The 23,731-nt window shown below is 40.7% G+C and overlaps 1 protein-coding gene across 2 annotated transcripts; it reads left to right on the top strand.

The window, feature by feature from the left end:
* The first annotated feature begins 16,881 nt into the window (after positions 1 to 16,881).
* On the top strand, positions 16,882 to 22,973 carry LOC137894735 (eukaryotic peptide chain release factor subunit 1). 2 transcript variants are annotated; one of them, XM_068740190.1, is made up of 12 exons: positions 16,882 to 17,006; positions 17,387 to 17,497; positions 18,791 to 18,966; positions 19,682 to 19,821; positions 19,922 to 20,060; positions 20,205 to 20,395; positions 20,532 to 20,661; positions 20,754 to 20,927; positions 21,012 to 21,076; positions 21,168 to 21,315; positions 21,418 to 21,533; positions 22,260 to 22,973. In XM_068740190.1, the coding sequence occupies exons 2-11, from the start codon at positions 17,412 to 17,414 to the stop codon at positions 21,510 to 21,512; spliced, it is 1,344 nt and encodes a 447-aa protein (XP_068596291.1). In that variant the 5' UTR covers positions 16,882 to 17,006; positions 17,387 to 17,411; the 3' UTR covers positions 21,513 to 21,533; positions 22,260 to 22,973. The 2 variants fall into 2 exon arrangements, with proteins under 2 accessions (XP_068596291.1, XP_068596292.1); XM_068740191.1 differs by lacking the exon at positions 21,418 to 21,533.
* The last annotated feature ends 758 nt before the right edge of the window (positions 22,974 to 23,731 follow it).

The following is a 23,731-nucleotide window of genomic DNA, read 5'->3' as shown; positions in this document are numbered from 1 at the left end:
TTACAGTCAGTCGAGACTAATATGGGGGGAACTGAGAAACTGCAAATTCATTTTGAATGGAAGAATAGACTTTGTTGCTTGGATCCCTGCAGGAAATAGACAATCAAGGGAAGTAATCTAATGAATTAGAAACTTCCTGCTGATAAGAAATGGAGGTGAGTGTTGGGAATGGTTTCACGAAAGAGAAACGTCCACTCACAGGATTTAACTGAATGTGGCCATGCATAAATAACACAAAAACTACTACTTGCTGAGTTCTTACAGAGGTGATATACAAGCGTCATGGTTGAACATGAGTAACAGGGACACGTTCTGTAAATATCCTGACTCATTAATGAAGCAAATAATGAAACGCCGTAATCTAACCGAGTTCCTCCTTAGTAGTTCTTATCTGTCTGATTTATAGAACAGCAGATGTAATAACTGCTAACAGGTTCTTCACTCTTCAATTCCTCGCTTCTCCCTGCCAGAAACTGATATAGCTTTCAGCTCTGTTGTAAATGTCATTGCTTTGGACAAAACGGACAACAGCAGTGCAGCTGAGAATCACAAACACTTGTGGTGCTGGTGTTAAATATTTTACTTCCTTCATTTTCACATGTATTCAGCATTATGCAGCCCCTCCTTTGTCATATTCCCAGCCCCTGTCTGCTTTGCAGTTGCTCCTTGACAGTTCTCCCTCCAGTGTGTATTTAGTCTTTGTCGGGATAATTCCCTGACACCCTGTGTAAGAAATAATTAAACGCACCCAAAATGAATCAGGCAGACAAACTTCGATACTTTACCAGTTGGGAGGGACTCTGCTCGCCCAGCAGCTGCGACCAAAGACCCCGCAACCGGGTCCTTTCAGACCTTTTATTAACACGGTGAAAGTAGGCGGCTCTCAGGTATTTGCATAGATCCCTACCCCCTTCACTATAGCTCAGAGACAAAAGGGATTCTTCTAGAGAAACTCTCATGGCTTCCTCAATTTTAAAAACTCTACAATGTGACAATAACTCTAACAGTCTTGCTGCCACTTGCCTCTCAGTTTGCCAGTCCATCTCATTACCGTGGGTGCCATATGTTCCTGCAGTGACTCAGTGTTTCAGTCATTTTGTGGACATTTGCTTGAGATTGTTGACCTTTCCATTTTTCTGCCCGCTTCCTGTGGATATAGTGTGATGCCACCTGCTTGTAAGCCTTGAGATTATGAATAGATAGCCAGACAGCACAAGGACTCTTGGGCAGAATTATTGACTGATGAGAAATAATTATTTGTCCAACATCTCATCTCTGCATCATCTTGCATGTCACGGAAACAAGAACAACAGGCATATACAAACAATTTATCTCTGTCTGAGATGATTTGGGGATGAGATCAGGCTGTGGTTTGTTTTTTTCTAAAGATTTAGGTCTACTTATAAAGCAGTTGCAGCTGAGGACACGGAAGTGGTTGACCAATAGTGGCTTTCAAAGGCTGGTAGTTGGAGAAAAACTGATTAATTGGCCAATCACCTTGACTTTGTGAATGAAGTCTCTGCAAATCCCCATTTCCATACCTGCATGAAGGTGGAAGAAAATCACTCAACTGCTACTGGAAATCTTTCACTGACAACAGCTACAGTTTTGTGTGTTTGCAGGGTGCTATTCATACCACAAACAATCCAATACATGAACAAGCAAATAAACTAAAGCGATCTAGAACATTCCATGAGATCAAAGGATGCTGTACATGGACAGGAAAAATTCAAAACTGAAACTGAACATGTGTGAAAATGTATCAACAATAGCAAAAGATAAATACACACATTTTGGAAGTAAACAGGATAACCATTTTTCAACACATTTATACCCACATAACAATAATCTTATTTATCATACTGGCTTCTGTAGTTCATGTAACTGTGATGTATTGAAATAGTCACATGTTGAGGCATACACTTTGATCATACCCCAATTTTATTCCAATTACATTGCACAGCACAGGAGACTATATTCAGTAGAGGGTGTAGGCAGGAAACCATTCTCAATGTGCAGCCATCCACCACAGAGCAAATTGATGATGACAAATAAAGAGAGGCAAACCCACTCACCCACTAATTGGAGACTAATTCTGTGTGATTTGCTTCATTTCAGTGGGACTGTTCACTGGTCTGAGGGTGGCAGTGATGGTGTTTGTGTGCGTGCATGTTTGTGTGTGTATGTTCTGCCAATTGTATTTTTTATCTAACCTGGTAAAGAAAAGGTCATGTGATCAATTAAGATGTAAATCAATTCACTACCATGAATGATTCTGTAAACAGAAAGATGCACACAGGTTTCATGCACCAGGAGGAATTATTAGCAGTACATTTTAGACAAATAGATTTCAGATATATAGTAGATGTCAGAGGTAAACGCGCCTTCCAGGATTAAACAAATACAGAACCGGAAAGTGGAAAAAATTGGTTACCCACAAGAGTAGCATGATAGTAATAGAAAAGAGCAGAGCAAAATGTGAACTTAAAATGTATTTCTCAAAAGTCAAACCAGCAACTTAACACTGAAGACTTATTATACAATGCAGATTGCATACAGGCCTAAAATACACACACAACACACACACACACACGCACACAGCACAGAAGTAGTTTGGTCTCTACCCCGTAGCTGTGATTGGCACTAGTAATCTGAAGTTTGAGCAACTGCCTTGTACTCATCAAAATGTTAGCCATGCCCTGACATTTTACTTAATACAGTATCCCTTTTGTTCAGCTGAGGACACGTTTCTAAAAGAAGTTCAAACACTATTTGAAAAAGGCCAATGCAAGGACACAAACAAGTCAATTATTCTGTTCCGATTCTAAGCATTTCTAAGCATTGTTAGGGCCCGTGTTGTCTGCCTTCCAGTTTCCAGCTAACAATGCTGTGGATTTTTGCAGCTTTCTTCCAAAATTCAAACTCTGATTTATTTATTTGCTTTCAGTATCTGCATTTTTTTTTTTCCTGTTCTGTCCCATCTGTACATGGTTGGAGTGCTGCCCAGAGAGACGACAGGGAAAGAAGAATACTTGGGAGAAGATACGAGTTGAGCTGTTACGAAGGTAAATTTCATTCTTTGTCTCTTGTCAATCGACATGCCCTGCAGATTTGTGTGGTTGTCATTGTAACGCATTATCTGGTGAAAGCAGTCAAAGAAACGATTACAAATAGCTAGCAGGGCCCAATTATCATACCCAGTTCAGAGGAACACAGGAGAGTCAAACTGGCACTGCAGTACAACCAGAACACACAGTACACAACAATTTGCACAAAGAAAGAGTGACTATATAGACACATCTGACTGCAGGCTAGAGCCGTCCTTGAATCGAGATTTGCAGTCATCTTTAGCATTGTAATTTGTTTTTTGCATGTGTTTCATGGTTCACCCTTTTTATAAAATAGACTTTCACTCGAGGGCACTGACACAGTAGTTAGTGCTGTTGCCTCACATCAAGAAATCCTGTCTTCATATGGGTGTTGGAAAGATTGCTTATAGTTGTTTGTTTGCAGATGGACATGGTAGAAGAAAACTGGTGAAAGAAAAACAGAGTAAAGGTTGTGTTAGAGGTAGATATTTTTAGACAGCAAAGTTCTGAGGCCTCCAGGAAAGTGCTCCATATCTTGACGGAATATAGATCCCATAGCCACAAAGACTTCCCAGTCACACTCCCAAGCTTTAATTACATCTGGTCTGAGTTCTCGTATGGTGTCTATCCGTAAAACACCAGCAGTGAATGGGGCATTACATCTGAGCCCAAGAATCAATCTTTTCAATCATTTGCATGTTTTCCTTGACTGATTAGGATTAAAGTGATTTAGAATAAAGTGAAGGTTATTAGAAAGTAAAGACAGAAACAGTCACACAGCCAGTGAAATTCTTAAAGCCAAATCAATAAGCTACCCACCGTCCCAATTATTGGCAGTGTAACAGTGAAAGATTATATTCTGAACAAAATACAGTGTTTTTGAGCACAAATAATAATAAAAAACAGGTGTATAGAAGAAAGTGACTTATTTTATTGCAGACAAATCCAGGAGCTGAGTGCTAAGTTTTATCCAGGACTACATACATTTGACACAAATGCTTCTAAAAACAAACAAACAGTGATATTAGTCTGATCTTAAAAAAAAAGTTATTTGCTCTCCTACAAAACATTTAACTATATTCACTTACAAAGGTTGTTTCCTCTCTCGATGAAATTATAGCGTTCCCGATGACTACAGAGTAAGAGGCAGCAGACCCTGCAGACTTTATAAATAACTAGAAAAGCACTCAGAGAGTGCAGACCTCCTCCGAGTGCTTTCCTAGTTTATTATTGACCGCCATTAAGGTAATTACCCAACACACAGTATAATTTATAAAGTTCACACAGTTCTATTAAAAAAACGAGATGTGAAAACATGTGAAAAAAAATCACACTCTTGAGAGTGAGTGCAGTTTAAGACTGTTAATCAGTTTTACAGTATCATAGGCAAAGGATTCACCCAGTTTGACAAACTGAACTGGACAATACAGAAGTCATTTGAGTTGTTTACCACAAAAATAAAATAAAAGAAAGCTAATTAGGCCCACTTGCACTAGAAAAGTAAAGTAATTCACCACTGTGGTTTTTAATCTGAAGAAATGCGAGGGGTGACCAACGGGTCCAAAAAATACATAAGCGTGAAGAAAGCTCACAGAAAGTTAAAGTTAAATCGAAAGTCAGAGGGCAGGTTTTCCTTTCACAAGAAGTAGACAGTCTTGTCAGTACAAGGATGTCTACTTCTTGTGTACAATGTCAGCGACCTTCTGCCTTCGATCAAGGTTGAAAAGGCATCATTCATCAAATTCATCAAGGGATCGCAGCCGTTCAGGTGCGTGCCTTCAAGCAGGCAGACAAAGACGTTCGACATTTGAAACAATAACTGAACCTTCGAAAGTCAATCTTTCGTATTTGCACAACTTCAGTATTTGCTCAGAGATACATGCTCTGTGGTTCTGAGTTGTTTTGTCTTTTTCCAGTGCAAACACAAGTCAGAGGGAGAGATATTTACTAAATATGTTGGCTGAAAATTTCACTTTAACCAGAGTGGGCAAAACTGTAATTTTGATTCGCTAAAAGCCTGCAAACACATAAGCGCCTTGGCGGAGGTAATAAAACATTTTAGTTAACAAGTTGTGAAGAATTATCACAAAAATCTATCTTCTGCTTCCTGTTTTTCATTTTATCATTTAAGTTTTCAGATTTTTGTCATTTTACTGATTTGTATTCATCCAAACATCTGTGTTATTTTTACATGTTAAAGTTGTACAATTATATGCAAATTGCTCCCGACAACTTTCTAATTAGATTCTCCTGGACAGCTGCCGGATGGAAAAAATAAAAGTTCTTCTTATGAACTCTGAGGTTAAAACAGTGATTATACTTTTTTTGAGGGTGAATCACTTTGTAATTACCCCCATTAGTCCCACGATTAATGTGTTTAGCTGTGCACTTTGATAAATGCCCTTCATCTCCTCTGATATTTGCTGCTCTGCAGCCTCCAAAAAATACATTTATGCATTACAAGACACAGATTATATTTTGCTGCACTGTCTGTATTTTGCTATCACAGAAGTAACAAAAGTTTATAGTTAAAAAAATGTTTTTACTAGTGTACATACATAGGAAAATTAAAGTTTATTCACAACTTACTCTGGTGAAATTGTTTCAACGCTGGGTTAAATCAATGTTCTGGCAAATACAAACAAAACAATCATGCTTGGATCCAACACAAAACAAGTGGGCCAAGATTGCAGAGAAAAGGGTGGTATCGACTTGCTTCCAATCAAACCGTGGGGTGGTTTGTTTGTAGGGTGAATACAAACAAACCAATCACAGGACTTGATTATAGCAGATATGTGATATGCTTCAAATAAGACAATCTTCTGATCACTTCTTCTGTCCCATATTTTATAAACCATGTTTAACATATTTAAGCGACACCTTAACACTCACCAGGAGAGCCCAACTTCCTCTGTGATCCTCTCTCCTCAATGGAAAGTGTGACTGCACTTCAAACGCCCTGTGGTGCACCTTTTCTAAACAAGTGTATAATGGCACTCACCTTCGCTGGGGCCTGGTACTCTCTTGTGGTACAAGGCCTGCCAGGACAGCTCTCATCTCATCACTGAACACTGAGCAGGCAGGAAATCCTAAACAGTGCATTGTGGGTAATTATTTTGGCCATTTCCTATTTATCCTAAAAGATTGAATTAAAAGCCATTCATAACTTTTTAATAAATGTGGAAACAGACCAAAACCAACACTAGCAAAAGGACACTCTGTGGCAGAGGTCTTGTCAATAACATAAATGAATATTTTGTCATTTTATCCTGGAGTTTGCAGTTCATCAATTCATGGATGCATCATCAACCTGCAGCACTGACACAGTATTGATACCTCTAGGTTGTCGTCATCGAGGGATCATTTGGTCCGTCCTGTTCTATTGTCACCCCCTTATCATCAGTTCTCAGCCCCTACTCAGCTATCAGCTTTCGTTTGATCAGCTTCTTCCATTGACTAACAATAATGTCTAAACTACTCGCACAAAATGTGTTACAATATTAGAGCCTTAAGAACAGGTCATAGCACTAACCGCAGGCTCTTCACCATCTTTATCTGACTCCTCCTGGTCTCCACTACATTTCTTTTGTCTTCATTTTTGAGATTTATTCATGAAGCCACATTTCCTCTCAGTCCTGCTTTTACTGGGTTTGCTTTAGTTTTATACACTCTATAAAAGATTTATCAAACTTTATTCATGCCCAGTGGGGAAGTTCTTTTTTAATTTGATATATAAACACACACAAAAGGCCTCTAGACATGCAAATAATGGAAAGATGGGCAAGTGATGGGCAGCCGCGTAGCAGCGCCCTAGGAGCAGCTTACCGGCTTCATTGCCTTGCCAAGGGCACCTCTCCAGCTACCAGTTCACAATCCATGCACCACCCATGCTGGACAGTCTGGTGCGGACAGTCTCAGCACCCTGAGACTGTCCACTCAGTGCAAAGAGGGAGGCCAAGGACTAGGCCTAGGGAGTGTCATGGTCACGGTCCAGGATGAAATATAGAAAATCAAAGAATGCAGCAAGAAAAAAGGTGACCAAGAATGAGCTGTTAAGGGGAATGTCTCAGGCAGCGGAACCCAATGAGCGTGCAGGTGGGGAAGAGGAGGAAGAGCAGGTAAACTGGATGGACAAGCCCCTACATGGCATGTACCACCGCCATGTCGAAGAAGCGACAGAAAGATTTCCTACCAGTGGCTGGGAAACGCTGGAACGACGGACAGCATGGGACCACTAAACATGGCAGCACAAAAACAGGGCCTAAGTACAACAGCCATGCAGGCCAGGAGCTACCATAGTAGATAAGACCCAAGGTACCACTATGGCAGGCGACTCGCTCTCTCTCTGTCTCTCTATACATAGAGAGATACAGCAAGATCGACTGACAGACAGGTAGAGATAATATAGTTATCTATCTATGGCATGAAGCATTTTGTCTCTGTCTGTGCCTCACTTACAAATCATCTTAGCATTCTTTCATCTCCCTCTTATTCTCCCATCAAGTAACTTTTCCTTCTCGTGAAAATGCCATTTTGAAGTGGCAGAAAATCAGACGGTCCACTTTTACCACTGATATATGGATCTGAAGCCAAGTCCCAAACAATAAGAAATCATGAGGATACAGGCTGACATGTTCCTTTCCGGCATTCTAGAAAATGCTTTGCTGGTGTCAAGTTCTGACTTCCTACAACCTACACAGCTTGTCACAGAGAAAGGAATTGACCACGTGTGCTTCCCAGTGGATCTGGGAGTTTTTAACTACTTCATTTTATGAGTGTGGGCTTCATTTTCCATATGTCACTTCCTAATGTTTTTCCCATCTTTATTCTACAATAGTAATCTATTTTTCAGAGCCCCACTATGAAAACCAATGCTTAGTAACCAGAAATATGCACTTTGCTGGCATGAGGGAAGGAAAGCTGTGATGTAAAAAATATTTACTGGCATGAGAGAAGGAAAGCTGTGATGTAAAAAATATTAAGCTCTCACATAATGATTCATATTAATTCATTTATTCAGGATAGTATGAACAGATTCATAGACAAAACAGGGGATTATGTGATTAAGGCAGAATCGGGGGAAACAATATCATGTCTGAGTCTCTGGCTGATTTTAGACTGTACTTTCATTTATCGTCTGAACCGCTTTGTCCGGTCACGGTGTTCTGGAATACCATCACGGTGTCAAACATAACACACTGTTTCAGCATCACAGCAGCATTGCCTGCTTAACCAGAAAAACGCTGGTGTAATATTCAGTCTTCTCAGTGACTGTGCAGCAGGAACCCTAACCCTAACCCAAACGCACGACAGGAGAAGGAAATCCAGAACCTTAACTTTAACGTTCCAGCAGACAAATCAGAATAGGATAGACCAGTGGACCAGTTCCAGGAGACAGGCAGAGTTCATAAAGCAGGTTATCAATCTAATCATGCAGAGAAATCCAGAAACAAGCAGGTTAGGTACACAATCAAAATGGGTGCACTCGGGGGGTTCTCCCACACGTGGACAAACACACACGCTCCCACACACCAAAACCGACACAACTTTCCCAAGACTTCTTAACAAAGAGAGGCAAACAAGCATACTGTACAATGCTGCATTGCATTTTGGGAGATGCAGCAGAAGTGAACAACTATTTTTGCATTCTCTGCACCCAGTTCAATATTTTGCAAACAGCATTCTCTTGTCAACAACTTTCATTAAGCAATGTTACCTAGTAATTAGCTACAAATTACAGATTAAAATGAGAAATTCTGGAAGTGAAATGTGCTGTAAGCAGCTTTTCTAAAGCCTGCTTGTGTATGTAAAACACATCAGCAGCTCTTCCCAGGCACAATTCACATCTCACTTCTCATTATGGTTCTTGGAGGGATTGTGTAATTGGATTTTTTTTTTCTTCAGCAAGTAAAAACAATTTCTTACCACTCATCTACTTGAAATGAGATTTGTACTTTTAAAGTAGTTCACATTGCTTTTTGTATTGCATTAGGTTTGCACTGCAGTGAGTAATAGACTGTCAGTGGACATGTATATGTTTAATGGCGTCTGCATGACTGGACTCATCTGTTCATTGAAGATAGTCAACCAGTCTGACCTTGATAAATGTTTCCCGCACCTAGGCAACATGCATAGATTGCAATTCACTTACAATATTCACCAATACCCCCTCTTAAATACCTTTGCTGTATTGTTATGCTCCTACCCATCTCATTTGCTAAAAAGGGTCCCTTCACCACTCGTCATCTTCCTTATGCAGTGTTGTTCTTGTAATATAATATACTGTATGTGTGCTTAAAAAAAAAGTGAAATGTTTTTTTCACTGTCTCCCTCAAAGTGAAGTCAGCACCCAGGTTACGTAACTTATACAACGGCCGTATCAATGTCATTCGTACCCACTGAAATCGACAATGGAATCTTTGTAAAAAATGGCAAACAATTCCAAGATATTGAAACACTGGGAACCGGTTCTCAACAACAGGAACCGGTTTACGATTCCCATCCGTACCACTTGGTTTGAAAAGAGTGGGTTAGGTCATCTCATCCACAAGAAAATGGATGGATGGTCTATTTGTTTATTTTGGTGTTGGTTTGTGGGTCTGTTAAGAAGAGGGGGGGGGGGGGATGCTGAATAGGTTTTCACAACATTTTGTGGAAGAGTTTGGCAGGTGGCAAGGAAGGAGCCATTAACTTATTGGAATGGAGTCAGATAACGTGGGGGGGATCCAGGAATTTCTAATTTCACTTTCCTCAGCACTGCCCATCTCAAAAATAGTTGTTCACTTCTGCTGCATCTCCCAAAATGCAATGCAGCATTGTACAGTATGCTTGTTTGCCTCTCTTTGTTAAGAAGTCTTGGGAAAGTTGTGTCGGTTTTGGTGTGTGGGAGCGTGTGTGTTTGTCCACGTGTGGGAGAACCCCCCGAGTGCACCCATTTTGATTGTGCAGAGATATTTGATTGTTTGGTTCTGATATTAAAGGTACTTTTTTGTTGAAAATTTGCAGAACGGTAGGCAAGAAGCAAGGATGATGCAATTTTGGAATGGATCTCTGTGATTAAGGGATTGTTCTACTTTTGCGCACATTGCAAGTTGCAATGTTTGCAACTTGCAAACAATTGCATTGTTTTCTTATTTTGCTCAACAAATGTGTACATTTTGTGAAGCATTGTATGTGTGTATAAACTACACCACTATAGTAGGATTCATTATTATTGTATTTCTACCATGGGAGAGGCTTTATATTCTCTGCAATTAGATTGATAAACATTTTGTGATCAGCTGTTGCCGAGTGTGAGTCGGGAGGTACCACACATGGGTAACTTCCTGTTACATTAACCTCCTGTTCCAAATACGGGTTCACAAATAGTAGACCAGAAACAGAAACTCACTGCAAACATTGGGTACTTTTGCTCAAACCAATCATCATAAATCTGTGCTATTAGTACACTAGACTATGGTGGTCTGAAAATTACATCCCCAGAACTGCCCTCTGTTCCAGTCGTTGTCACTTTTCCCATTTTCTTGTCCCTCTCTTTATTGCTCAATCCATCTCAATTTCATCCCCCTCTCTACTTTCCTCTGTCCCATACTTATATTTGATGCTGACATCTCACCATAAAGGATGGATGGGTGACCTAAAAGTTTTTACTACCACTCTATCTGAAAAAGTGCATTTTTCACCTCTCTCGACCACTGAACTCTGCACCTCTGAATGTGTTGTTCCCCGCGGGACAATTCTTATGTCAGTTGTGTGTCTGACTCTGGTGTCTTTAATCCAGCCTGACCCTGCTGTGTGGCTCAAAGAAATAGTTAATAGGACATGTTAGTTCTGTGTATTGTGTGCCTTTGTGTGTGTGTGTGTGTGTGTGTACACCTCCCAGTGAGCCATTGTTTTCTGTTGCAGCTTTCTGTCTCACTGCCCACTAAAAAAAAAAGGAAAGACAACTTGATTACATGCAACAGTGCCATTCCTGTCCAAAATGATTTGCATCACCTCAAGTGAAACAAAAAAGAGCCTTCCTTTGAGACTTATTGTGAGCCATGGTGCAACTTTTCCAGGCTTTGGAGGTAAAGATGGAGGGAAGTCAGAGCAGCAGATGTATCTGAGAAGGCAAGGGTGGCGTCTGTGCCAAAGTGAACAAATTACAATTTTTACAGGAGAAATTTAAAAAAAGAGACCGTACGTGCAGCACACAGAAACAGAAATACCGGCAAATGAAAATGATAACAGATTCCTCAGCTATGTATCGCAAATGCTGTGCAGTTACAGGCTTACAGCGGTGAAAGGATTCTCAACAACAGAGAGGTAACTTGGATGCAGGACCTTAACTTACATGGCTGTAGGTTAAGCTCATGCACCAAATTTCTAGCGTGGCAAACTTTCAGCATAAACACTGACATTGAGAGAGTCTTAAACAGGCCATTGTGGGCAGAGGAGACCCAGCCCCCCGTGAAGCACCTGTTTAGATTCGGGAGGCCATGTGTCTTTAAAGACAGACTTTATGCAGTTCGTCTTTGACAGTCCCAAAGGAATGGGAAGGCGAACAGTAACACTGGCACCACTTCAATGAGGCTCTGGAGTAAAGTGCCTCTAAAGCCCATGGGCTTAACCTTTCATATGGAAAATATTCCCTCTCCCCCCTCCCCTCTTTGAGGAGACTGGGAAGACTAGGTCTACATCCATTTCTGAGCTCCTCCTCCCCAGTTGCAACAATGCAGTTCGAGGATGAGTAATGATTCTGTCCAGGTGGCAGGCTTGTGTTGGGGCCCATGAGATCCTGCTGTTCTTGTGGGCTCCGTTGGTTGGGAGAAGGCTTCATCAATCCTTAGAGATGATATGGGCATCATTACTGTAGTTCAGGTGGGGCGGGGTGGCTTTCGGATCGTTGTGATATGCTCATTGCACAGTTTGCCATCGCCATAAAAAAAAGTATTCAGAGCACATCCCCTCTGAGTCAGTGAGCCTGCCTGTCAGGCAGCATTTCTTTTGGCAGTATCATTTACACAAAGATCAAAGTAGATGCTTTGCATGACTTGCTATGAAGTATGGAATGTGTAAGTGGGTGGAGAAATAGTCTTGATAGCATGCAGTATCGAAGGTGCTGTATCAACCATTGTTCTATTACCGAAGAGACAGCCTGTCCACATTCATGTCACACTGAATCAAGTCAACGTAAGAAAATCGCTGGTGTAACGATGCACACCAGTGTCCTGTATAGATGGTGAATGTGCCAGAACTGCTGGTGTGTCTTACAAAATTACCCACATCATCTGTCAGCTGGAGACCAAATCCCTGTACACATAAAAAAAAAAATAACTAGGTCGAGAGAAAGCCTCTTCGCTGAGAGAACAATGGCTGCTGTGTAATCTACCATTCATAGGACAAGACACTGTCAAACCACACACTTGGTGGCTACATGAGATAATAACTGACTTATATAAAGATGGTGCAGGGGAAACAGTCTCAGCCTTAAAAAAGCTTTACCTGAAATGTACCTAAAAGTGCTCTGTTTCATAAGTCTATTTCTGAATGCATGCCAGTGGTCTTTAGTGTAATTAGTGGGCACCCATGGAAACAACAATAAACATCAGTGGATGCTTTATCCCGTTGCTGATCAAAGTGCAGTTTTGGCAGTTTGTGTCGGTGATATTCACCGTCTTGATTCATTGGTGACATAATGCGAGTTATCAAAAGACCAAATAGATACAAGCCAGAAAAACAGTTTCAGTTCCTAAAAATGCTGCTCCAACTACCGCGACTGAATTTGTGAGGTGAAGGTGGATCGAGATACCGACATGCAGGTAGCAGACTGCAGGCTTGATATCGAAACATTTTGAAAATATAGTCCTACTCCACTCTCAGGTTGTTACTGATCTTTTGATTTTTGACACTATGACCTTGCTCAACCAAGTACTCTTGAGTGTGGGGCAGGAATTTCAACAAGTTGGATGCAAACTTTTTAAAATGAACTAGATATGAACCTCCTGCTGGATCAATCTGACCTGAGAACTGCTACTGTCTTACTATCGTTAAGGAACAATGTTTTCACCTATGTAGTACTTCGTGCAATAAAAATATTAATAACAATCGTCTACTTTAGGAAATATATATTTTATGTCAGTCGTGTTGCAAAGAAAGCTAAATACATTTTCTGAATATATATATATATATATATATATATACTTATTACATTTGCCTGCCCCTTGGGCTTGGTCTGCCTGCCTATTGTGACTCCTAGCTGATGTTTGGAACTGCCTCATTACCTGCGTCTATCTGGATTTGTCTGCTGTTTTGTACTGACTACCTGGTTTTGAACAATAAAGCCCAGTTTCTGGATTATCATTCTACTGCCGTGCATTTGGGTTCTTAGCTGCCTTGGTCTGTGACAGAGTTGTGGTTTTCAATACTGTGAGACGTATACAGTACATCTCACCCGAATGGCTCGGACATCGTTCTGATCATCATCCATCAAAGTAAGCTTGGCTCACCAGCCACGCCTTTGTCTCCATTTAATATGCTGTATTAAATCCATTACACAGATAATGCCTTTTCTGTGGTCAATTTGATTAATGCAGTGTGAAGAAAATCAATCCTCCACCATCTTTCTCCATTGTTTCACCCCTTTCTCCAATCATGTGTTGCCTATCAATCAATCATTGTGGTCGCTCCAATATAATAACTTACTATTTGACTGGTTTTAAATTGTGCTGCATGCGGCATGATTTGCGGCATGTAGTGGATTCTATGTTATGAACCGTTGAGTTTCCTGGGGAATAACAACCATATTGTCACCAAGTAATCTTTATGTAATAGTTTTATGAATAAAAATCAAATAAATGTGTTAATCTGTAATGATTGAATGATATCAATTATCTTTCAAATTATATACATACAGGGTATACATCTTGTCCAGAGTACTTTCGGCAAACTATGCTCACTGGATGCTTTTCCATGGAAACGTGATTTTAAGGGGACTCTGAACATCGCTCTTCTTCTCCATAGCTTATATCCAAAATATTACAACCCACTATTGGCTCAATTGTGCTTGTACTTGTATGAGTACCATGAACACAGTCATCAAATAAATAATGAGTGCTAATGCTTCAGCTATTGAAGTAGATTCTCCAGAAGAGCTGCATTAAGTATATTTTGTACAGACATATATCTATTTCTACACTTCTTCTACATTACCTGTGCTCCTTGAATGTGGATTACTGATAAAAAAAAAGAAAAGAAAATAATGAATAAACTCCTCACTCACCTGAGACGCGAGAGACAGTTAGAGTATAGGCTCTCCGAGTGGTCTGAAAGACCAGCTGGTTCATATTAACCCCTTTTCAGTACGTCATTAAGATTGACCTGGCCCTTAAATTGAGGTTATTGGTCTTAATCCACTGCGCTGAGGACATGCAGCATGTTTCCTCTCCATTTACATTTATGAAATTTCCAACTCTCTATTCCTTATTACTGTAATTAACAGAAGGAAATAGATCGGGGAAATCTCCTCCTGCCTTTTGTGAAGAGCAGTAAACCAGTCAGGGGGAAAAATATATAAATTACGACATTTGCTAAACACATTGGATAAATTAATGAATGAAAATGAGTGCTGACGATTATGATCCTCTTTTTCAGTGTGTGTTGGGGGGGGGGGGGGGGGGGCAGAAAACGTGAGCCCCAGAGACAGACAAATTCTGACTCGCAGATTAACAAGTCAGCAGAGAAAACATTCTGTTTAATTCCCTCTGAGGAGTCCCGGTGTTTCTTCAGCTGGGATGAACGCTGGATTACTCCCACTGTAGAGCAACACGGTTGATCAGGGAATAAGTTATCACAGAGGTTTAATTTGCTTTTTCTCTATTTCTTTCTGACTTGCCGTCACATGTATGGGAAGTTAATCCTCTGACATTCAAGGTAAGGCCCCATGACCTGTAATTAGGTAGCGCTGTGCACCTTTCTTAAAGTGGTTGAATTGAATGTTGAATATATCCTTATTTCTTGTCTCTTTTGCTCTACTTACGTTTGTATGTGGCGACAAGCAGGATTATGTCCTTGAATAGCCATGAAAGTTCCTCCTTTCACCTTCACTCATCTCTCTTTCCCTTCAACTCCACTTAGGCAGATGGCCGCAGATGGGAAAATGCCGCCTGTTGAACCTGATGGCATCTGTGTTGGGTCACACACTGCATATGTCTCCCACATGCATACCTAGACATCACACACACACAGTTGCACCTGGTCACCATGACAACATAGTATTTTAGTCACTATGGGCTCCCTCGGTCTAATACAGAACACAGCGTGATATTCTTGAAGGAGCATTCATATAGGCTAAATGCCATTCGCCATTTTCTACAGGTATGTGTGAGAAGCAAAGTAATCAACACCACTCAAAGAGCTACGCATTAAAGCCAAAACCACGTGCAAATGTATCCTCTGTTGTCAATGTCCTGCACTTTACATGCCACTAATTTACATTCCTCCAAGTACTGATGTCTTTCAGGCACAAAGGTTGGGGTACAAAAAGGTGTTTCTGTGCTTGTCTGAATGCTCATGTGCGACAATGAAATTAAATAGAAACCGTAGCCCTTCTGCAGCACATCAAGGCCGGACTCATGCCATATTGCCATCATATTTCTAGGTGACAGATCATTGCAAGTCCAATGGTTGACAGATAGTGATTAATTTGAGTTGTTACCTGAGCTGGAATATTTTGAAGGCAGATAGCATGTGAATGTCAAATTCAGCAGAAGAGTCACTCACTTCACATTTCACCAGAGATGTCAAAACAGGTGTTTGTGCCTGAAAGTAACTATCGCAGTTCTCGAGACAGCGGCGAATTCAAGCATGTGGCAATCTGATAATGTCTAACAAAGTGCATGACAACATTAGCACAGCATGCCAAGACCTGTCTTCTGTATGTCACATCAGTTAATACATAAAGAATAAGCAATCAAGCGATTCACTGCTATGATGCTCCATCAAATAAGTGAGATGCTGTGAAAGGCATTGAATTGTTTCTTAACCAATGCTGCCATCTACATGGTCTAATTTTGCAACAGCATCAGTATCTTCCAGTGCTGCTCCATGGAAAATAAAACCAGAATGCTTGTATGAAAGACAAGAGGTGTGCTTTCAGACACATTGTCTAGTCCCCATGCAATTTTAGACTTACAAATACTCTCGTTCAGCCACAATTCATGACATCAATATGTGTGAGGTCACTGGACTACCTGGCCTTTGAATGTGAATAGCACCTTGGACAGTTGAACAACTCATGATATAGTGGTTTTCTTGAATTGTGAGACTCTTTGTTGTATAACAGATTTTTGTTGAAGAAATTAAAGAACTGAAAACAATTGATGGAATTGGAATATATTTATATATTAAATATATATATATATAATAAGTATATTTTCAATTTGTCCAAAGACTGCCACTTACAGAGCTATCTTATTGATAACTGTATTAAACACCTATTGATCAAGTTATATTTAGTGCTAAGGACAATTTTATCCATGGGCTATAAAGGACTATACGTATAAGAAGAAGAGGGAAAGGTGAGTCTAGTTTTAAACACACTCTCAAGCACAACCTGTTAGTTCGAGTCACCTCTTTCAGCCCTTTGACCCTTAAATACGGACGTACACCCATTTTCGATCACGTTTTTACCCTCTGTCCAATCGTTGTTCCGATATTTATGATTGACGCTAACACAAAGACTGCCATTGGTTTCTATGTGGTTTCCAGGAAGTGAACGCCACCATTCTAACCACCTCCCACATGTGAGTCCCATCGATAGCACCACGCACGCACAGCGTGTGGAGGAGAGAGGAGCCGGTCCGGAAAGCGACGTCACTCCGGACCACTGACTTGACCGTAGCGAAGCAAATAGACAGCGGAGCGGCGTTGTCCGAGGTAGGAACTGTAGCAGCTCCATTATTGCCGCGCTAAAGTCTGTTTTGAGGTGTTTGTTGTTGTTTTCTATCGAACTGGAGACTAAGTAGGCCGTTTTTGATAGGAATAGGGAGGGCGCTAGGGCCTGGAAGACTCTAGGCCTTGTTCTTCTCCGCGTCCTATACTGACACGGGCATCCTGAGCCAAGTCTTTCTCTCGCGGCCTGAGCAGCTGCCAGTCAGCCCGCTGGTCAGGTGCCTTAACTGAAATTGGGCCAATAGATTAGAGAGGTACTAGCTAATTAGAAGGATATTTTTTTTTATCTTAAACTGACCCCAGTTAGGCTAGTGGTTCCTTCACCGTATCCATATGCTTTTGACTTATTTTTCATATCTCTTCAGGTGCTGAAGCGATCACAGCAGAAAGATGGCGGACGACCCTAGCGCGGCGGACAGAAACGTGGAGATATGGAAAATCAAGAAGCTGATCAAAAGTTTGGAAGCAGCCCGTGGGTAAGGAATCAACTTGAGCTGGGTAACGATGCGGTAGTCGGGCCAACGATTCTGTGGTTAATGCTTTGGGCGATGATGTGAATGCTGACTACACTAACAGCTGGAGCTCGGATAAGTAGGGCCGACTTTGGGAGTGGTTAGCTTAGCATTCCTAACGGTAGCTTTCGCTGCTAACTTGCTAAATGCTAAAGCTAACTGCGGTCACATTTAGCCCAACTGGAGACTGTTAACAGCGAGTTATTTTGGATGGATACATATTTACAATTGTCTGCGCTAATGTTTTATGGGTAATTTCTCATGTTGAGGTTGGTTTTAAGTACCACAAAATGTTTAAATCTTTAAATTCACGTCAATGTTAGCTGTGTTACTGTTGGGACCATCGAACGGACGTCATATGTAGAAAGAGGCCGCCATCGGGTGTCTTTCACAAGAAACCACGTTAATCACTAACGAATGACGGGTTGGCAGCAGTTCAATGCTCAAATAATTCCTTAACATCCACACCGTTTTCCTTTCATTCAAACACGTACATTATTTTGTCTGTAGTTTCCCCCTCAAGAGTTTACTAAATTAGTTGCCGCTTCCTCATGGTAGCCTAACTGCTCGTTGTTGCATTGACGCTTTACCTTATTCAGACAGATCAGCTGGAAAGAATTTCAAACTAATTTCCTTGTATATCGTGTCCCGAAATAATCTACATGACGCGTGAAATGGGTGCTGCTCCACTGACTTCCAGCATGGTTTTTCAACAGCTCGTCGGCTTGTACTTTAACACTGCGCATGCTTCGCCTTTGCTGTGGTCCGTGGCTGCCATGTCGCACGCCGTTGACTATTCGTCCTACATTCATGAACATATCTGTCTGTGTGTGTGTATGGTGCTGTCCTGTACTAGTATGCTCGGTCTCTTGATGTGGAATGAAGAGGCATCCATTTTTTTGTGGTAGCATTTGAATACTGTGTAGCTTGAAGTCAGTCTTTGTCCCGAAACATGACACCACTTCTTAGTGATATTTTACAAGGGAAATTGTCTTTTTGTTTACTAAATGAGACAAGAGCAAGATGTAACCCTATATAAAAGGTAATAAAATAAACTGTTAAAATGTTCTCTTCCAAATGTTACAAGATTATAATTATCTGCTCATCATTCTCAATGATGTCACCTAGTTTCATTAAATGTTTTAATCCTACTACGGCCCTAAAATATATAATATGTTGTTGAACAATGCACTCATAGTATTTGGTATGTCTCTGTTTGTCTGAATGCTAACATCAAGTTCTCTGTCTCCTGTATAGTAATGGAACCAGTATGATCTCACTGATCATCCCTCCCAAGGACCAGATATCCAGAGTGGCCAAGATGTTGGCTGATGAGTTTGGAACTGCTTCCAACATCAAGAGTCGAGTCAACAGGCTTTCAGTACTAGGGGCCATCACCTCTGTACAGCAAAGACTAAAACTATACAACAAGGGTATGTTTTCACACTAAAAATCTTAATGTAAAACTTGGGGATCGTGTCCAATTTTGTTTTACGGGGCCAACTGCAGAAAATTAGTTTCTATCAGGATGACTACATTAATAAAAGCAACATAATTTTTTTTTCCCTTAAGCACACACATTTGTGATCAACCAGAGAAGCAGAGTATTTAACTGGCACATGTTATAACGTTGTATTGTGAGGAGTCTATCTGAAAACACAGAACAATTGGGAGTTTTTTTAGTACATCATACCATACTTTACTGGAATAAAAACATTTCAGGGACAACTCCTTTGACACGTAATGGAATTTAATGTGCTATAAGAACGCTGAGAGCAATGTGTGCAGTTGCGTGTTTGAAGAAAAAGCCTGAAGATTACAGCTTTTCCTTCAGAATCTATACACCCTGTACTCTTTCAGTGCCAGCCATTTTCAGCTCAGCTATATGCTGAGTGCCCCAGTTTTCGCTCATCAGCACCACAGAATATTTTTTCCTCTGACCATGCAAACACCGAGCCTCCCGATTGAAAGATTAAAGTATCTTCTTTCATCGGGATGAAAAGGTTTATTCCTACCATTTTTCGTCCTGGAGTTATTGGCCGTTGAAGACGGGCAGAATTCCATGTCAGGGTTGGCAGTGAACGTCGTTGAAAGAGTTTGTGTATGATACAAAAGCTGATAGCCTCTGCCCTTCTCCAATCTTTCCAGTGCCTCCCAATGGTTTGGTTGTGTATTGTGGCACCATTGTGACAGAAGAAGGCAAAGAGAAGAAAGTCAACATTGACTTTGAGCCTTTTAAACCTATCAACACTTCCCTGTACCTGTGCGACAACAAGTTCCACACAGAGGTCGGTGCTTTTGCTTGTCTTCTTTCCCTCCAGATGCCGTTTTTCTTGTAGAGGAATTATTCTTATCATGCATTCTTCCTTCACTTTCCCTTCAACATAGGCGTTGACAGCATTGCTCTCTGATGACAGTAAGTTTGGCTTTATTGTGATCGACGGTAGTGGGGCACTGTTTGGCACGCTGCAGGGCAACACCCGGGAGGTGCTTCACAAGTTCACTGTGGACCTACCCAAGAAGCACGGTACTGACCCACAACACTCACAATGCTGGATTTTTTGTATTTTCTACTCTACAGTGGGGAACAATTAGAATGTATTAAATATTTCTCTGAATTGTTTAATAAAAACATTTGTATAAAAGATTGATTATTTTATCTTTCTCTCAGGAAGAGGTGGGCAGTCTGCTCTGCGTTTCGCTCGTCTAAGGATGGAGAAGAGACACAACTATGTGAGAAAAGTAGCTGAAACTGCTGTCCAGCTCTTCGTGTCCAATGACAAAGTCAACGTGGCAGGAATGGTCTTGGCTGGTTCTGCCGATTTCAAGACGGAGCTCAGCCAATCTGACATGTTCGACCCGGTGAGTCTGTGTTCTGATGAGCCTGCACCAATTCAGTACTTGCTATGTATGCTCTGGGGGGGAAAAAGAGTGACAATTTATATTTGCAAGCATGTTTGTAGTGTGTCTAACCTGTACGTGTTTTTGTTTGCTACAGAGGCTACAGGCTAAGGTTCTGAAGCTTGTGGACATTTCTTATGGGGGAGAGAATGGTTTCAACCAGGCAATTGAACTCTCAGCTGAGGTTCTCTCTAATGTTAAGTTCATCCAGGAGAAGAAGCTCATAGGTGAGTCATCCTATTGATGCATAGGAACAGAAGGGAACAAAAACATCTGTTGTGGTTGATTTTTTTATTAAAATGGTTGTCCCTCTCCTTAGGACGGTACTTCGATGAGATCAGTCAGGACACGGGGAAGTACTGTTTTGGCGTTGAGGATACACTGAAAGCTCTGGAGATGGGAGCAGTGGAGATCCTCATAGTTTATGAGAACCTAGACACCATGCGCTACATTCTACGTGTGCATGGGGCCGAACTTAACGGCGCAGAGAACGGTACACAAATACAACTCGCCATTTCTGAGAACTATCAAATCAAATGTTTCGCTATCATTTTCCACTTATCCCTTTGAATTTCAGATGAAAAGACTTTATACTTAACACCCGAGCAGGAGAAAGACAAATCCCACTTTACAGACAAGGAGGTGAGCGCTTTATACAAATAACCAATCCTTGCTATATTAAACTCTGTGAAGGCCAATGTCGTCATGCTCCTTACACTGATTGTGTTTCTAGACGGGACAGGAACACGAGTTGATTGAGAGCATGCCACTGTTGGAGTGGTTTGCCAACAACTACAAGAAATTTGGAGCCACATTGGAGATAGTCACAGACAAGAGCCAGGAAGGATCCCAGTTTGTTAAGGGCTTTGGAGGCATTGGGGGTGAGCGTTGCGTTTACTCTAGAATTTATAGGACTGTTGTCTTTTGAAAACTGGAATTCAGTGGATTGGAATTAATATGCATCTCAATGTTTATTTCATTAGGTTTTTTTGTACTTCAGTGGGTTATGTACCGGTACTCATTTACTCGAGGGGCTTGGTTCACTCTCATTCTTCCTCCTTACCCTAATTTTGTTTAAAATCTGGAAACATCAAGAAGTGTAAGTAAAATAAAACGACGAGAAATGTGTTGAGTGCAAGGTCACATTCAAGCTAGTCTGCCTGAATTCATATTGTGCAGCCATAAGCAACATTCAAGACATTATTGGCCGAGGCAGTAGGTTTGCAAAAATGTGACGGGCTAATAATAATCGCGGGCTTAACGCCACACACCGACGGCTAAAGTCTTCACAGAGTTAAGTTTGTCGCGAGCAATCTCTAACCGTCTTTAGGGGCAAACATTTTTCTGTAACTTCGGCCGCAGCTAAATAAATGTATGAATTTACAAACAAGTTGGATTGGCTTGTTTCTGGTCCAGTTAATAGGGATTTGTATAGAGTAGTATGGACAGACTGTTCCAGGACTTAATTTTCCCTTAGCTCTTGTATCACCTCACCAACTTTTTTAATTTCTTTGAATCGTCTTTTTGGAAATGTTTTGATTAATCTTGTTGGCACAGCATGCTAAATTAAATTAAACTATTTCAAACATGTATTCATCATGGCATCCTGCCTGTAGGTAAGACCTTTTTTTATCCTGATTTCTGAACATGCATTTGTTTGATATATGGGATTATTCACCCAAATCTTTGAATCCTGTTAAGGAACATTTTTAAGATATCCAAATTCAACCTGAAAATATATTTTATGTTTTACCACAATCTATCCAACATTGAATTGGATGGCCAGCCATTGTAAGTTTTTTAAATGTATCTTTTCGTCCCTCAGGTATCTTGCGGTACAGGGTGGATTTTCAGGGCATGGATTACCAAGGAGAGGACGATGAGTTCTTTGATTTGGATGACTACTAGGTAGTCGGGGACTGATTTTGGGAGAAAAAAAAAGCAGCTGAATGAAGAAAAAAGGAAAGAAATATGCCACCTCTCCTGCAGCAAGTGAAGGCTGCACCTGCATTGACCACATACGTATATGACAGACACACCTTCCAATTTATCTGTTGCATACACAAACTTGCACATAAGATTTCATCTGTACACAAGTCAGCGTACATCACAGAGGCTGAAGAGGAGTGAGATTTTCGTTGATCCAGAGAGGGAGAAAGCCCCTCCTGAATAAATCCCTGCCTTAGAGTGCTGGTTCCTTCCCCTTCTTGGACTGGAGTCGACTCATTTTGTTCCTTTTTTTTTTCTCTGCCCCTCCATTTTGAATGACCACAACAGCAAGTTTCCAGATTCCTCTGCCCCAACCTCATCTAAAATGAAGGTGAACTTTGGACTCAATCCTCATATATAGAAAATACATTTTCCTTTCTTGCTTCATTGTTTCCCGATCTCGCTCTTCTTCCTTGCTCCTTTATTTTTTCATTTCATTTTTTTTACTGGTAACTGCTGCTGTTGTATTTTGAGAGTGGGGGATTTTTTTTTACCTGGGTTTCTGTAGAGAAAGGGGGACAAAGTATTAAATTTGAACTGCTGAAAACCATTTCTACCTCCTCATCTGCTGTGGTCTCCTGTCTTATATGTCTGGTTCTTGGAGAGGCTGAGATTTTATCTACTCCTCTGACCTTAATTTATATATATATTGTGAATGATAACTATGCATGGCTGCTTCTGCAGTTTTGATGATCTACTCGGTTCATCAAATTCCATCTCATTCTAAAATGGAAGTCATTTTACATTGCAGGAAGCAAAGATATCAGTACTCCTGAATATCATTCACTTGGATAGGCCTTTTTTATGCTCCCGTAATAGGTGATGTGTTCAGATATGATTAAATTCTGAAATTTTCATGAGTCTGAATCCCAATTCCAATATCACACAAACACGTTTGAATGTCTTTATACATTTTGTGATATGTATGAAGTAACTAGTTTTGCGTTTTAAGTTGGATGCTAACGGAGACATCAAGTAAGTGACAAATTCCACACCATTGTGCCCTCTAAATATTACAGTTGTAGGTCTTCTGTTAGTGAAAAAATATATGTAATAGATAAATGTACAATGAATGGTAAACTAGGAATTGCAACTTGGGTTGTGCCTGCTTCAAAGTCATGGATTATATTGTGAAATACAGCCTGCAAACGTTTTTCCATAGATCAGTGGATCTATGGAAGATCCATGTTTTACTGGCTAGTTTATGCAATTAAGTCATTTGCTTTGTTTTATCCAGAGACTCCATTTGGTGTAACTTGACTTATCTCCCTCGCATTCTTTGTCGCGATGGAGTTTTTCTCAAGCAAT

Source organism: Brachionichthys hirsutus, chromosome 6 (assembly GCF_040956055.1).
Source record: "Brachionichthys hirsutus isolate HB-005 chromosome 6, CSIRO-AGI_Bhir_v1, whole genome shotgun sequence".
Lineage (NCBI taxonomy): Eukaryota > Metazoa > Chordata > Actinopteri > Lophiiformes > Brachionichthyidae > Brachionichthys > Brachionichthys hirsutus.
Note: the sequence above shows the minus strand (reverse complement) of the source record. Positions and strands in the feature narration are given on the sequence as shown.

Excerpts from the sequence above, each read along its gene's own strand:
- LOC137894735 (XM_068740190.1), top strand. The coding sequence starts at position 17,412 with ATGGCGGACGACCCTAGCGCGGCGGACAGAAACGTGGAGATATGGAAA. Across the intron at positions 18,967-19,681 it reads ACTAAAACTATACAACAAGG|TGCCTCCCAATGGTTTGGTT; the intron begins GTATGTTTTCAC and ends CAATCTTTCCAG. Across the intron at positions 20,662-20,753 it reads CCAGGAGAAGAAGCTCATAG|GACGGTACTTCGATGAGATC; the intron begins GTGAGTCATCCT and ends CCCTCTCCTTAG.